This window comes from Phyllostomus discolor, chromosome 4, assembly GCF_004126475.2.
Source record: "Phyllostomus discolor isolate MPI-MPIP mPhyDis1 chromosome 4, mPhyDis1.pri.v3, whole genome shotgun sequence".
NCBI lineage: Eukaryota > Metazoa > Chordata > Mammalia > Chiroptera > Phyllostomidae > Phyllostomus > Phyllostomus discolor.
Window position 1 is genome coordinate 115,856,527 of NC_040906.2, and position 13,968 is coordinate 115,870,494.

General features: G+C 49.9%; 1 protein-coding gene across 3 annotated transcripts; it reads left to right on the forward strand.

Moving 5' to 3' along the window:
* Positions 1-81: 81 nt before the first annotated feature.
* On the forward strand, positions 82-10,886 carry KLHDC3 (kelch domain containing 3). Of its 3 annotated transcripts, XM_028508902.2 has the most exons (15): positions 96-349; positions 2,485-2,697; positions 2,875-3,051; positions 3,189-3,304; positions 3,486-3,557; positions 3,683-3,896; positions 3,977-4,063; positions 4,205-4,313; positions 4,437-4,510; positions 8,122-8,269; positions 8,404-8,470; positions 8,575-8,679; positions 9,023-9,097; positions 9,192-9,309; positions 9,737-10,886. In XM_028508902.2, exons 2-15 carry the CDS (start codon positions 2,544-2,546, stop codon positions 9,871-9,873), a joined length of 1,653 nt encoding a protein of 550 aa, XP_028364703.1. In that variant the 5' UTR covers positions 96-349; positions 2,485-2,543; the 3' UTR covers positions 9,874-10,886. The 3 variants fall into 3 exon arrangements, with proteins under 3 accessions (XP_028364705.1, XP_028364703.1, XP_028364706.1); XM_028508904.2 differs by lacking the exons at positions 8,122-8,269; positions 8,404-8,470; positions 8,575-8,679; ... (1 more) ...; positions 9,192-9,309; positions 9,737-10,886 and adding exons at positions 4,621-4,699; positions 6,079-6,703 and having other exon boundaries at positions 82-349; XM_028508905.2 differs by lacking the exons at positions 96-349; positions 2,485-2,697; positions 2,875-3,051; ... (4 more) ...; positions 4,205-4,313; positions 4,437-4,510 and adding an exon at positions 7,004-7,158.
* Positions 10,887-13,968: the final 3,082 nt, after the last annotated feature.

Genomic DNA, 13,968 nt, shown 5'->3' on the forward strand with positions numbered 1-13,968 from the left:
TATGCCCGGTCCAGACAACAGGGAACTACATTACCCAATGACCCCCACGGGTTTTTTTTTTTTTGGAGGATTTTTTTTTTTTTTTTTTTTTTTTTTTTTTTTTTTACACACAGGCGTAGAATCTCTTTGGGATCCTGCCCACTCCTCAGCCCCTGGCGTCCGTCCCGAAACCGGGGGACTACAAGTCCCGGTAGGCTTCCGGAACTTAGCTCGGACTGTACGTGCGCACTCGGCTGCCCGCCGGAAGAATCGAGCTTGGCTGTGTTTATCTTGTTGGGGACCGAGTCGTCGGTTGACGCGCAGCGGGTTCCAGGCTGCCCGCGACCCCGCCCCGGCCCGGCCTGGCAAGGTAGCGCGGGATGGGTGGTGTTACAAGGAAAATCGGAGGTGCTGGGGACGTCCTTCCCCAGAGCTGGAGTCGTGGGGAAGGGGCCTGAGAGTGATGAGGTGGGGGTGGGGAGGGAACTAAGGGAATGGAGGGAAAGGAGAGTGTTAATGGGGAAGGAAGGGTCCGGGGAGGATGGAGAGGTGACCGGTGCGAGAGATCTGGCGGCTGGGGAAGGCATTGAGGAAATTGGAAGGAAGACTGGCTATGAAGAGAACGGGGAAGCTGAGGATAATGGAAGCGCGGGTGGGAGGGGGGGTGTCTGGCGCTGTGGGGGAGGGGAGGTTGGGATGACTGGAAGAATCCAGAGATCGCGTCATATACAGGGAGGAATACTTCTGGGCGAAAGATGTCAATGAGTATTAGCATTTTCCCCCTTAGTGGAAGAGGGAAAATGGTGAGCGGTCGGATGGAGCTTGGAGTGATGAGAAAAGGGAAAAAGAGAACACTGCAAAGCTCTCTAATCGAAAAGGGCCAGAAAGGGGGAGTGAAAATTGCAAGAAACCAGGGAGAGAGTAGGCACGTGAAGGGAATTAACGAAGTTAAGAGTGTGGTAATTATGGCGTATGGGGGAAACCCCAAGATAACAGAGACCCTGGGACTTTAGGGGGTTGTTTTCCATAAGCTTGAGTTCTCCTTGTGGAAGAGAAGCTAAGATTCTCTCTCCACCTTTGCGTGGAATTGCTTCTCTGTGCCCCTGTGAATTCTGTACCGTGATACACCTGAAAGGGAGTAAAAGCTATGAGGGAAGGCAAAGGACTCCCATTCTTAAGCCCTTCAACCTCCCTGCAAGTCCAGATCCAAGATATCTTGGATTGAGGACAGGAGTAATAAGGAGCTCCTGCTGGGGCTCTTTCAGGTTTGGCAGGGTGGCTATTTAAAGCCTGGGGTGGGGGTTGAGGGAGGTTGGGTGGGGGGTAGGGACTTGCAAGTCTGCCGAAAGCCATGTCTCTTTTTTTGCGAGAGGCCTCCCTTACATGAGCTTTCTGGGTGCCTGAAGTTCTACCTTGAACAGGGAGCAGATGATCCACCCAAGCACGGCAGGTGCCTGCCAGTGAAGGCAATGCCAGCTGCAGGAGGCTTTGCCTGTCAGAGCTTTCAAATGTATACAGTATCACTAGGTTGCAGGTTGTCTTAAAGAGATTGTGACCTCTCAGACCTGAGTCTTTTTTTTTCTCCTGCCCAAGGCCAATTTTGCTCCCCTACTTTCCAGGGCACACCCCCACACCACCCCCCTTTCAGGGACCCAAGTGAAAGAACAGCTACTGGAAACATTGTGTCTCTACCACAATAGCAGGGTTGGGAAAGTGGCAGGAAAAGAAAACCCCTCCTCCCCACCCCCACTCCCTCAATCTACAGCAGACACATACCTTTCTGGCTTAAGGTCCTAGTTTTGGCAGCATACCATGCCCAGCTGTCAGAGGAACTCCTCATGCCTGTGAGGTGCCCTGGGTGACCCCAACAACAACAGCTCCGTTTGACAAAGAGCTTCCTATGAGGGGCTAACTACCCATGGTAACATGGAGGTCCCTATCGTGGACCCCACCCTGTCTTGGAAAGCGGGACTGTCACACTGTAAAAGCCTAAAAGCTTTTCTCCTGGAAGCACCCATGCCAGCTTTCAGTGGACTCTTTGGGGCTGGCTGGGCTATTAATAGCTCTGAGTATTTTGAGATCCCTCTCCCCACCTTAAAGAGCGCAGAGATTCTTAGAGAGGTGGCAGTAAGCAGAGCAAAGGCAGAGATACAAGAGAAGCCATCACCCTGGGAAGGGAGCTGGGGCTTGTGCCAGACCACGGGCATGGTGGAACCTCCGTGAGTAGGGAACGATCATGCTGAGACCTCGATCAGCAGACTCTGAGCTGGCTGGCAGTCAGGTCGGAGTGGCCCCACCCTTGGCTTTTGGAGAACACAGAACCAGGGCTAGCTCCTTGACCTCAGCAGCTCCTCTGGGACAGGGCCAGCCACCTGAGCTGTGGAGGGGTGGTGTGGGAGGGACACCAGGGTGACACATAGAAGAGAGGGCTGGTCCTGGGCAGAGTTCTAGTGAGACAGGCAAAAAGCCTTGCCTGAGCAGGCCGTGGCCCCAATTCGTACGCAGGTAGCAGAGGCAGCAGGCCGTGCCGGGGGGGCATGTTGCTGTGACCAGTGGCCCAGGGGATGTTACGGTGGACAGTGCACCTGGAGGGCGGGCCCCGCAGGGTGAACCATGCTGCAGTGGCTGTCGGGCACCGAGTCTACTCCTTCGGGGGTTACTGCTCTGGCGAAGACTATGAAACACTGCGTCAGATTGATGTGCACATTTTCAATGCAGGTAAGCTAGTGCTGGGCACGGCCCTGGGTGCCCCCATCAGGGAGGGGAATAGGTGGTTGAATGAATTTTGGTGGTGGGACCCGTGGCCAAAGGGGATGAGAGAATGATGTCTTGTTTGGGAGAAGTTAGACAGCCTTGGAAGAAGGTTCCCAAGGCTGAGCTGAGCTGTGTCCACAGTGTCCTTGCGCTGGACAAAGCTGCCCCCGGTGAGACCCACCATCCGTGGGCATGCGCCTGTGGTACCATACATGCGGTATGGACACTCAACCGTCCTCATCGACGACACAGTCTTCCTTTGGGGCGGACGGAATGACACAGAAGGGGCCTGCAATGTGCTCTATGCCTTTGACGTCAGTGAGTATGGAGCTACGTTCTCCCACATGGTGCCTCGTGGGGCTGGGGAGGTGTCGGCTGGGCTGGGAAGGGGGTACTCCAGAGGGTAGGAGGGCTGCCAGAGGTGCTTACCTGGCCCATCCTCTCACCTCCTTCAGATACTCACAAGTGGTCCACACCCCGCGTGTCAGGAACAGTTCCCGGGGCCCGGGACGGACATTCAGCTTGTGTCTTGGGCAAGACCATGTACATTTTCGGAGGTTACGAGCAGCTGGTAGGTCTGGGAAGAAAGTAGAGGTTTAGGGTGGGAATGAGAAAGAGGAGGGCAACTGAGGATTGTGGGACGGGAGGCTTTGGCTTGCTTTGTGGGTTTTGAGGGGAGGCATGGAGGGTCAGAGAGTGACTGCTGACCCCATCTTATATTCCTCCTCTACTTCCTATCTCTTCCCACTCAGGCGGACTGCTTTTCCAATGACATTCACAAGCTGGACACCAGCACCATGACATGGACCCTTATCTGTACAAAGGTCTGCCCTTTCTTCTTTATCCCAGGTCCCCACCCTCAGTCAAAGAAACCACAGGAAGCTCAGATAGTGAGAGCAGATCCTCTCACAGCCTTCGTACTCACCCTCATCTCTCTGCTCCTGCCCAGGGCAATCCCGCACGCTGGAGGGACTTCCACTCAGCCACAATGCTGGGCAGTCACATGTATGTCTTTGGGGGCCGCGCTGACCGCTTTGGGCCATTCCATTCCAACAATGAAATTTACTGCAACCGCATCCGAGTCTTTGACACCAGGACAGAGGCCTGGCTGGACTGTCCGCCCACTCCGGTGCTGCCAGAGGGGCGCCGGAGCCACTCAGCCTGTGAGTGTCTGCTATGTCCCTGCAGACTCCCCCTTCCCGCCCATTGTCCTCACACTCTGGACATTCTTCTTTCCTTCCAGTTGGCTACAATGGGGAGCTGTACATCTTTGGTGGCTACAATGCAAGGCTGAACCGGCACTTCCATGACCTGTGGAAGTTTAACCCTGGTAAAGAACACTGCCTTTAAGAAACAAGGAGCAATTGAAGGGGGAGGAAAAGAAAGAAATAATCCTGAGTAGGTGAGAGGTCAAGGTTGGAGAGGATGTTGACTGGGCAGGTATTAAATCTCCATATAAACTTCTCTTTAGTGTCCTTTACCTGGAAAAAGATCGAACCGAAGGGAAAGGGGCCATGTCCTCGCCGGCGCCAGTGCTGCTGTATTGTTGGCGACAAGATTGTCCTCTTTGGGGGTACCAGGTTAGTAGGGGAGAGGGGAGGGCTCAGGGAAGGGACTGAGTCTGTGGCTGACGTGGGAGGCGTTTGAGCAAGGCAGTCTCATGGGTCTGCTTTCTTCTTTCCTCTCTCCTTGGATCCCTATAGTCCGTCTCCTGAGGAAGGCCTGGTGGATGACTTTGACCTCATAGATCATTCTGACCTACACATTTTGGACTTTAGTAAGTATACTTATTTCCAAAGTGCTCCTATCATCAGGTCCCTGTCTGTGGGTGGCAACATCCTTTCCTCAGCTTTGACCGTCTCCCTCTCTCCCATTCCTCCTCCCAAGGCCCTAGTCTGAAGACTCTGTGCAAACTGGCTGTGATTCAGTACAACCTGGACCAGTCCTGTTTGCCCCATGACATCAGGTACAGTGAGTGAGTGGAGAGAAGGGATTGGTTGAAGGTGGGTGGCAACACAAGCCATGACCTGGTTAGCTTGGTCTTGGTACAGAGGTATAGTTTTTGTTCTGCTAGAGATGTAGCAGACTTATGGAGAGTGAGATGAAAGGGGAATGCTCAGAAGCATTAGTTTTTTAAGATTTTATTTATTTTTAGAAAGATGGGAAGGGGAGGGACAAAGAGAGGGAGAGAAACATTGATGCAAGAAAGAAACACTGGGGAGTTACCTCTGGTACATGCCCTGACTGTGAGCCAGCGACCGTTTGCTTTGTAGGACTGCACCCAACCAAATGAGCCACACCAGTCAGAGCTTTTTAAAAAAAATTTTGAGAGAGAGAAACATTGATTTATTGTTCCATTTATTCATGCAGTCATTGGTTGCTTCTTGTATGTGCCCTGACCTGGGATCAAACCTGCAACCTTAGCACATCTAACCAACTGAGGTACCCAGCCAGGGCAAAAGCATCACTTCTTAAGCTCTGAGCCTATACTGTTGCTTTTGTTAACTTGCTGAGAAAGTTTGATTAAATCTTAGGACCTAGCTGCAAAATAAAGACAAGTTCCAGAATTAAGAGAAGTTTTTCCTAGCCACTTCCCTTTGAATAGGTCCAAAGCAAGCACTGAAAGTCCTTTGTGTATAATTGTGCTCTTCTGGGTCATTCTATGACACATCCCTTTCCTTGTATCAGTTCAGTTTAACTATTACTTTCTGAGGGTCTGTGTGCACGAGCCTGAACTGGTGGGTCATAGGCTGGCCCAGGACTGACTGACATGTAGACACCTAATACCAGTGAGGGTCTTGGCATAAAGAGGTTTTTGGTATATCTTTTTAGAATGACAAAATTATCAAAAAGATAGATTTAATTTTAATATGAATGGGATGAGTGGGAAAGGACTCATTAGGGAGAGGAGAGCATGATCAGGCTCCTTGAAAGGGATGGTACTTCAGAGCAAAAACGGCCATTCCTAATGGGGCGGGGCGGGGGGGGGGGGGGGGGGGGGGGGCTGCCTTGTGGGATCTGACCAGAAGAGAAAAGGTAGGTCAGGAACTTTACTGAGATGTGTACACCCATGATTTTCTCCAGGTGTTGAGCACAAGATTATCTATATAAATATAAACAGGAAGTTCACGTGAGCTTGCAGGTGGAGTTGTGGGTGGTATTGGATTTGGTGGTGGGTGGGACCTGATAAACACAGTAGGGCTGTAAGGAAGAGGTGGCTGTTGATAGTTAAGCTTTAAAGAAGTTGAAGGCACTGGTGTATTCATGGTTTTGTTAGCAGTTCTGGACTTGAGGGGTGGAGGCTCCTTCTTCTGTCCTTTATGCTTGTCACCATTTGCCTTCCAGGTGGGAGCTGAATGCCATGACCACCAACAGCAATATCAGTCGCCCCATCGTCTCCTCCCATGGGTAGGAGGAAGTTCTGCCGGCACCCCTACTGAGCCTGCTCTTGTCTACACTGCCCCTGCCCATCTCTCACCTGCCTGCCCCTTTGGACCCTGGTTTACCTCTACGTGGAGTTGTTGGACTAGAGGTGTTTTCAGTGCTGTGAACTCAGTGGGGAGCTGTGGGGGGAGGGCTAGGTTCCCTCCCTCCTTGGGCCGAGGGCCCCTTCCCTTGGTGCTCTGTCCCATCCACCTCCTTCCAACTGCTCCTGGGTCTCTGCTCTGCCCCAGGCCGGCCAGGCTCTGCTGAGAAGTGAAGGGAATGGGGAGAAGGGAGAAGCGAGCAGTGTCTGGGCCTCAGAAGCTTCCCCTAGCTCTATTTTCACCCCATCCCTGCTTAAGCCATGAGCACTGATTGGGAGCTGAGAGAAGTTGCAGCTGTTGCCATGAAACCTCCTTCTCCATGACCTGGGGAAGGCGAGGACCAGCAGATAATCCCACCTTCCTTCCTCGAGCTGTTGCTGTAACCCTGATGCTGTCAGCCAGCTCAGATTTTATAAAAATGAATTAAAAACCTCCAAACGTAATTATCTGTTTTTGTGGAATGAGATTGCAAAGGGGGTTGGGGTGCTGACGTTCCGGCTTCTCAGCCAAGAGCATTTGCTGATCGAATACCACTGCGGCCTGGCCCTAGCTTCTCCGGTGCTGAGGCCTGGGCCCTGTGACAAAAAGGTGCCGGTATATCCAGTGGGTGTCCCTTGCGGGCTAGAGCTTCCAGGCGGTACTCCTGGTTCTCACACAAGCAGCTCAGCAGTCGCCAGCACATTGTCTCTAGTTACGTGTGCAGACTTGGCCTCCGGAGCTGCCGGAAGAGGCGGGACGGGAGCCCCCAGAGCGGAAGTGACGCTATTTGTCCTCGCCGCGCCTAACGAGGCAATGCCGAGAGCGAGCCGCTGCGTCCCGGACTTTCCCGGGTCTCCTGGCGGAGCCCGGGACGACGAGGAGGATGGAGGGGACGTGGCCTCCCGGGACCTACGGAAGGGTGAGGGCGCGCGGCAGCGCTAGTCGGGAGGAGGGCCAGATGCAGGGCTCCCTGTCTGGTGCGGGTTTCGAGCCTGCAGCGCAGTTACCGTGAGCCTGGTAAATTCTCTGAAGGGCTAACACGAGGAGCGTCCCCAGCACAATGAGAAGTGAGGAGTAAGAGGGATGCTCACTGGGCTAGGACATCTTGAGCAGTTTCTTAAAGCGAGGGTGAGGAATTTTCCCCAGGGAGAAGAGGCGTGTGCAAAAGCACAGTCAGAAAAGGGCTTGGGTTGCTGGGGAAGAAAGGCTGGTTAGTAAGTCAAGATTCAGGAAATTTAGCCAACATTTATTTAGCATCTGTATGCAGGCACAGCTCTAGATGCTGGAGATACAGTAATGAATAAAGCAGACAAAAGCCCCTGTTCTTATAGAACTTGTCTTTTAGAAAAGGCAGTTAAAAAAAAAAAAAAAAAAAAAGAACATGTGCCCTGGCTGGCGTGGCTCAGTGAATTGAGAGCCAGCCTGAGAACCAAAGGGTGGCTGGTTGGATTCCCGGTCAGGGCACATGCCTGGGTTGCAGGCCAGGTCCCGAGTATGGGGTGCATGAGAGGCAACCACACACTGATGTTTCTCTTTCTCTCTTTCTTCCTTTCTTTCTCTAAAAATAAATAAAATCTTTTAAAAAGATACGTAAATCAATATATTAAAAGACAGTATTAAGCACAGGATTGTATGTTGCAAATGGAGAATTTTATGGCATGTGAATTGTATCTCAATTTTCCAAAAAGATGGTAGGGGCCGTGGAAAGAAATAAAGCAGGGGAGAGGTTGGAATTGTAAGTGATCAGAGTAAGTCTCACTGAGTATGTGACATCTGAGCAATGGTTGCGGGAGGTGAAGCAGCAGATGGCATGGTGTCTTTCCGGCAGTAGGAGGTGCTGAGCTGAGTTGTGTGTCCCTCCCCCCTTTACCCTTTTCCACAGACACATCTAACATGTCATTTGAGGAGCTGTTGAAATTGCAGAGCAAAGTGGGAACTAAGACTTACAAACAATTGGTAGCTGGAAACAGCACTAAGAAGCACGGTTCTAGACCACCTGTCCAAAATGCATGTGTTGCAGATAAGCACAGGTGAGGAACAAGGACTCCCCCAGGAGTTGGAGGATACTGGGACCTTGAATAGGTGTCTGCTTTCTCAGGTGGCAGGTGGGAGGCTTTTGACCAAGACTAGGGTCCCCTTAAACTGTCCTTTAATTTCTCCATAGGCCTCTGGAAATGTCAGCCAAGGTCCGGGTGCCATTTTTGCGTCAAGTTGTTCCCATCAGTAAGAAGGTGAGAAAGAGGCAGAAGATGCTTTCTTGTGAAAAGAGACTGAACTGGGTTTTTTTTTGTTGTTGTTTGTTTGTTTTTAAATATTTTCTGTGTTCTCTCCAAAGGTAGCCCGCGACCCCCGCTTTGATGATTTGTCAGGGGAATATAATCCTGAAGTGTTTGACAAAACGTATGAATTCCTGAATGACATCAGAGCCAAAGAGAAAGAGGTGTGCTGTGTAAAGCTGGTCCACAGGGTTCTAAGGGGTAGGAAACGGGCACAGGTTAGAGGGTCTGGCAGAGGAAACCAGGAACATGGTGGTGGGGCAGGTTTAATTCTTCCTAATTTGGTTCTTATAGTCAAATCCTGGCTTGTCAGTTTATTAGCTGACCATTGGCAAGTTATTTAACCTGGCTTTGCTTCAGTGTTCTAATCATAAAAAGAGAGTAATAATTCCTGTCTCATAGTGTTATTGAGTTAATGTATGTGGACCTCTTAGAGTAATGCTTGGCACAGAATTTCAGCTAACATTTACAGAATGCTAACTATCATATTGATTTCCCACTGTGGAGCTTGTGAAAAAGCAACTGAAGAGGCACCGTTCAGGGGAGGAGCATGAGAAGCTGCAGCTGCTGCTTCAGCGAATGGTGAGTCAGAATTGCAGGTGGGTGGTAAAAGTAGTTCAAGGCAAGAGATGATTCACAGTCTCTCCTATTCACCTGTGTCATCTTTGCTCCTCAGGAGCAGCAAGAAATGGCACAGCAGGAGCGAAAGCGGCAGCAGGAGCTGCACCTGGCCCTGAAGCAGGAACGGCGGGCTCAGGCCCAGCAGGGCCATCGTCCATACTTCCTGAAGAAATGTGAGTGGGGCACAACTGTTACAGGCTAGTTACAGGGATGGGGCCGGAGGCCATAGCAGGGTACTGTGTTGGAGGTCCATGAGCTCCCTAAGGGAGCATGAAGACGATCCCATGGTAAATTGGAGGAAAGTAGAAACGTCGTAGGGAGGAGTTATTTGTAATGATTCTTGTTTCCCTAATTAGGTTGTGGGCAGGGGGTGTTGCTTTTATCTCTGTCCTGCCCCCGACATATGCTGGGCTGGGCACACCGGGGCTAACGGTTGAGCTGAGAAAGAATGGAGTCAGAAAACATGGATTTGCATACACACACCAGAGAACTCTAATAAAGTTGTGTGTCTCAGCACAGTAGTTGAGAATTACTGCTGGGGTAAGGGAAAGAGGGGTGTGCCCTCCTTGGCTCACCAACTTTCTTTTTTCTGTTATCTAGCTGAGCAGCGCCAGTTGGCCCTAGCTGAAAAATTCAAGGAGCTGAAACGCAGCAAGAAGCTAGACAGCTTCTTGAGTCGAAAAAGGCGCCGAAACGCAGGCAAGGACAGGCAACATCTCCCTTTGAACAAAGTCTAATGAGGAATTGTCCTCAGCTCTGCCGCTGCCCCGATGAGAAGTGGATCTGTGAGGACAAACTTGGGCTTGGCCTGTCCTGGTTCTTTCCCATTCAAGGACAAGAATCACAGCTGCCCTTCAACTAGGTTGGCTCAGAAGTGACGTGAGGATTCTTGGACTGCCCCAGGGCTGGACAATAAGAGCAGCTCAGCCTTCTGCCATACCACATTTACTCACTCACTCTGCTTGGACCTGGTGCATCATGTCCTCATGGCCTCCAACCTTTACCTTAAACCAATGATTCTGACCTAGGTAAAAAGGATCAGTGACCTTTGGGCTGGCGAAGGCCATCCAGTCTATTGATGGCTCTCAGGACTCAGACTTTATGTAGGAACCAGTTCATAAACATTCTCGTCACTCATCTTTTTTTTTATTCTGCTTTTTGTGTGGGGTTTGTAGGTGGCCTAGAACTACTGTCTTGGTGGACCATGTGTGGGGGCAGCAGAAACCTAAGGCCCATACAGAGTAGGAAGTGAGATCAGAGATCCCTCCTATTTAAATCCAAAAGATGACACAATCATTTAAAGAGTGAACCAATCCCACGACTCACCTACTGAACTTTCACTTTGGATGCAAGGGGAGGTGTGAAGTAGGGAAAAAGAAAAAACGCATCTCCAGTGATGTAAGCACAGCTGGCTCTCCATACTGTCTGGGTCTAGGAGTCACACTACCTGTGTGGACTGGAAAATCCTCAAGCTGATAGTTCAGTTTAAAGTGGTCTCAGGTTGGTGGTGCCTCCAGGCACCTGGCAGCAGGAAAAACGGGTCTCTCGAGGACTGTCCTTTAAACCTGGGCCTCCAAAAATTAGGTACCTGAGATAAAATTTCAAAGACTCTGAGTTTATAATGAAACAAAGCACACAAGAAGCCACTATGAGCAAGTCATTAGGAACAATAGATAAGCAGACCAGCAAAGACAGATGTAGAAAGTATAACATGCAAAATACAAAATGTCTTATGTTTAATGAAAAAGCATGACTAATGAAAAGGATATCAAAAAAGCACCAGATTGGCTTTGAAACTTAAAAATGAAAATACAAATTTAGAAACTTCATGGTAAAGCAGTAGATTGGACACACCTGAGAAGGGGATGAACCGGAAGTAAATCTGAAGATGTTTCACAGGTGGAGCACAGGGTTATAAAGAAATGGAAACTGAAGAAATGAGGTTAGAAAACAGGAGTGGGGGGGAGGATACAAGGGGACTAAATAGTAATGGGAAAAGAAATACCAAAAAAAAAAAAAAAACCGAAAATGAGATAGAGTGAAGTGTGACATCAGAGTTCTGGAAGGTATGGTGGATAAGGCTGAAAGTTTTCTAGAACTTAAATTTATAAGTGCTAGCTCAGGAAATTCCAAGCAAGAGGGGAAAAAAATAGATAAATAACAAATTAATAGGACATCAGGAAGACATACCCAAAAAACACCTATAAAGAAAAGGAAGCACACTGGCCAGGTAGCTCGGTGGGTTAGAGCATTGTCTTGATACGCCAAGGTTGCAGGTTTGGTCCCTGCTCAGGACACACAGGAAGCAACCAATGAGCACATAAGTAAGTGAAACAACAGACCAATGTTTCTCTGCCTCTCTAAAATAAAATTTAAAGAGGCGGGGAGGGGAGCAGGGGAAAGGCAGAAGAAACTAGGATGTGGCTGGCTGGTGTGGCTCTGGATTGAGTGCCAGCCTGAGAACCAAATGGTCACTGGTTCTATTCCCAGTCAGGGCACATGCCTGGGTTTCGGGCCAGGTCCCCAGTAAGGGGCACATGAGAGGCAACCACACAATGTTCCTCTCCCTCTCTTCCTCCCTCCCTTCCCCTCTGTCTAGAAATAAATAAAATCTTCAAGGGAAAAAAAAAAAAACCTAGGATGTCTATTGCTTGATACTTCTGGAATGGGGTGCAAGATGTTCTGATGACAGTGAGATGAAACACATAAGCAGGCTATTTACCAGGATAGTTTGCCTTGCCTAGAAGGAGGAGGGATCTAGAGCTTTAGGGTCCCCAATGACATGTGACAATGCTACTTTAAAGCCAAAGAACAGATTCTGGCTGATAAAAGCAGAAAAAGACTATTGAACTATTAGGCTCACAGAAACTCTTAAGAAGGTTGGAGAGTAGCTTTAAAAAATGTGTGTTGGGGAGGGGAGGTGGTTCTGAGCAGTTAAAAGCACTCTAAATCCTACCTTGGAACCAGAGTGTTGATGTGAAGATGTCACTGCTGCCACCAAGGGTACGCTCCACTTTTCTTCCTGCTTGGCTCTAAATTTAGAAATCACTGGCAGAGGCATCTGATTACCCAGGCCTTGGTTACATGGCTGCAAGAGGATGCTGGGAAAGCAAGTACCTGCTCTGTTACATGGTGGGAGGCGGGCTCTTACCTTACATCTAGATTTATGGTGGTAAGTTTCCCAGCATGAGAAGGGGTTTCTGATGAAGGCTGGTCAAGGACACCTGTGTCCACTGCGAGGCTGTATGGGCTCCCAAGCCCACAAACTGCTACTTTTCCCTTCAGGGACGCGGAGGAGGCATTGGAGAGCTCTGAGCTTCAGTTGAGGATTTGTTGGGGTGGATTTTGTTGTTCTTTTGTTTTGTTTTTTATTGTAACAGATTTATTGAGATATAATCCACAAATATCATACAATTTACTCATTTAAAATATACAAATCAGCAGCCTGCACACTGAGCTACACCAGCCAGTTCAATTCCCTGTCAGGGCACATGAATGGGTTGCAGGCCAGGTCCCCAGTAGTGGACGCATGAGAGGCACCCACACATTGATGTTTCTTTCCGTCTCTTCTCCCTCCCTTCTCCTCTGTCTAAAAATAAAATATATATATATATATATATATTTTTAATTCGGAGTCAGCAGGCCTGGGGTGGGGCCCAAGGGTCTTTCTTTCCTTTTTTTTTTTTTTTTTAATTTTATTTAGAGAGGGAAGGGAGAAAGAGAGAGAAATATCAATGTGCGGTTGGTGGGGGCCATGGCCTGCGACCTAAGCATGTGCCCTGACTGGGAATCAAACTAAAATCTTTTTTTTTTTAATTTAAAAAATGTGCAAGTCAGTGATTTCTACTAGTCATAGAATAGTGCAACCACCATCACAATCAATTTTAAAACATTTTCGACACCCTTCCTTAAGAAGCCCCAGCCCTCTAGCAGTCACTTCCCTTTTCTTCCGGTTCCCCCAGTTCAAGGCGATCACTGAACCACTGTCTCTGTTTTGGGACACTTCTTATGAATGGAATCAATGTGTGGTCCTTAGTGTGCAAACCAGCTGTAGGGATACGAGGAATTGAGGCTGAGGGGATGGTCTCACAGGGGGTTAGGGTAGCAAACTGCTGTCCACCGACTCATCCATGGTTTGCCCTCTGGGGATGGCAAGTTCTGACGGCGGGCAAAGAGGCTCAGGTCTTCACTGGTGCTGGCGAGAGAAGGGCCAAGTCCAGATTGCTCCCTGGATGGCTGAATGCGGGCAAATCAGCCAAGCCAGAGTCTGAGGGTGGGGTTAGGTTGCGTGCTAAGCACAGTGGGCAACACAGGAACTGGATGGCAGACAAGAACGTGCGAAATTTTGGAGCCACAGTTGGGGAGTTCTTCACTTATGAAATGCTAGAGACTTGTCCATTGCAGATGAGCAGGTAGGTCCCCTGTGGGAGACCGAGGGACGGGTGGCTGAGGATGAACAGAGTTGAACAAGTGCAGGGAGGAAGACCTAGTGGCGTGGAGCTCAGCCCACCTAGGAGCCCAGGGGGCGGCGGCAGTGGCACAGTGTTAAAGTGGGAGAAAGGCCCATCTTGTCCCCTACATGTGCTGCATACTTGCCTGGCTACTAGAGCCCAGGAGCTCTCTGGGTTTCGGGTGGAGGATAGGCCCATAAAGAGTGTGAGAACCCAGAAAAGGGCAAAAAGCCCTGGACTCTAAAGGCTACCTCAAGAATAGGCATGGGCTGCCCAGTAAGAGAGAGTAGGTGATGATCTCTGGCATGAAGACGGAGAGGCACCCAGGTGGGACACTGCAACAGCCTGGGTGTGCCCTGGGGCCTGCCACAGCCCGAGACT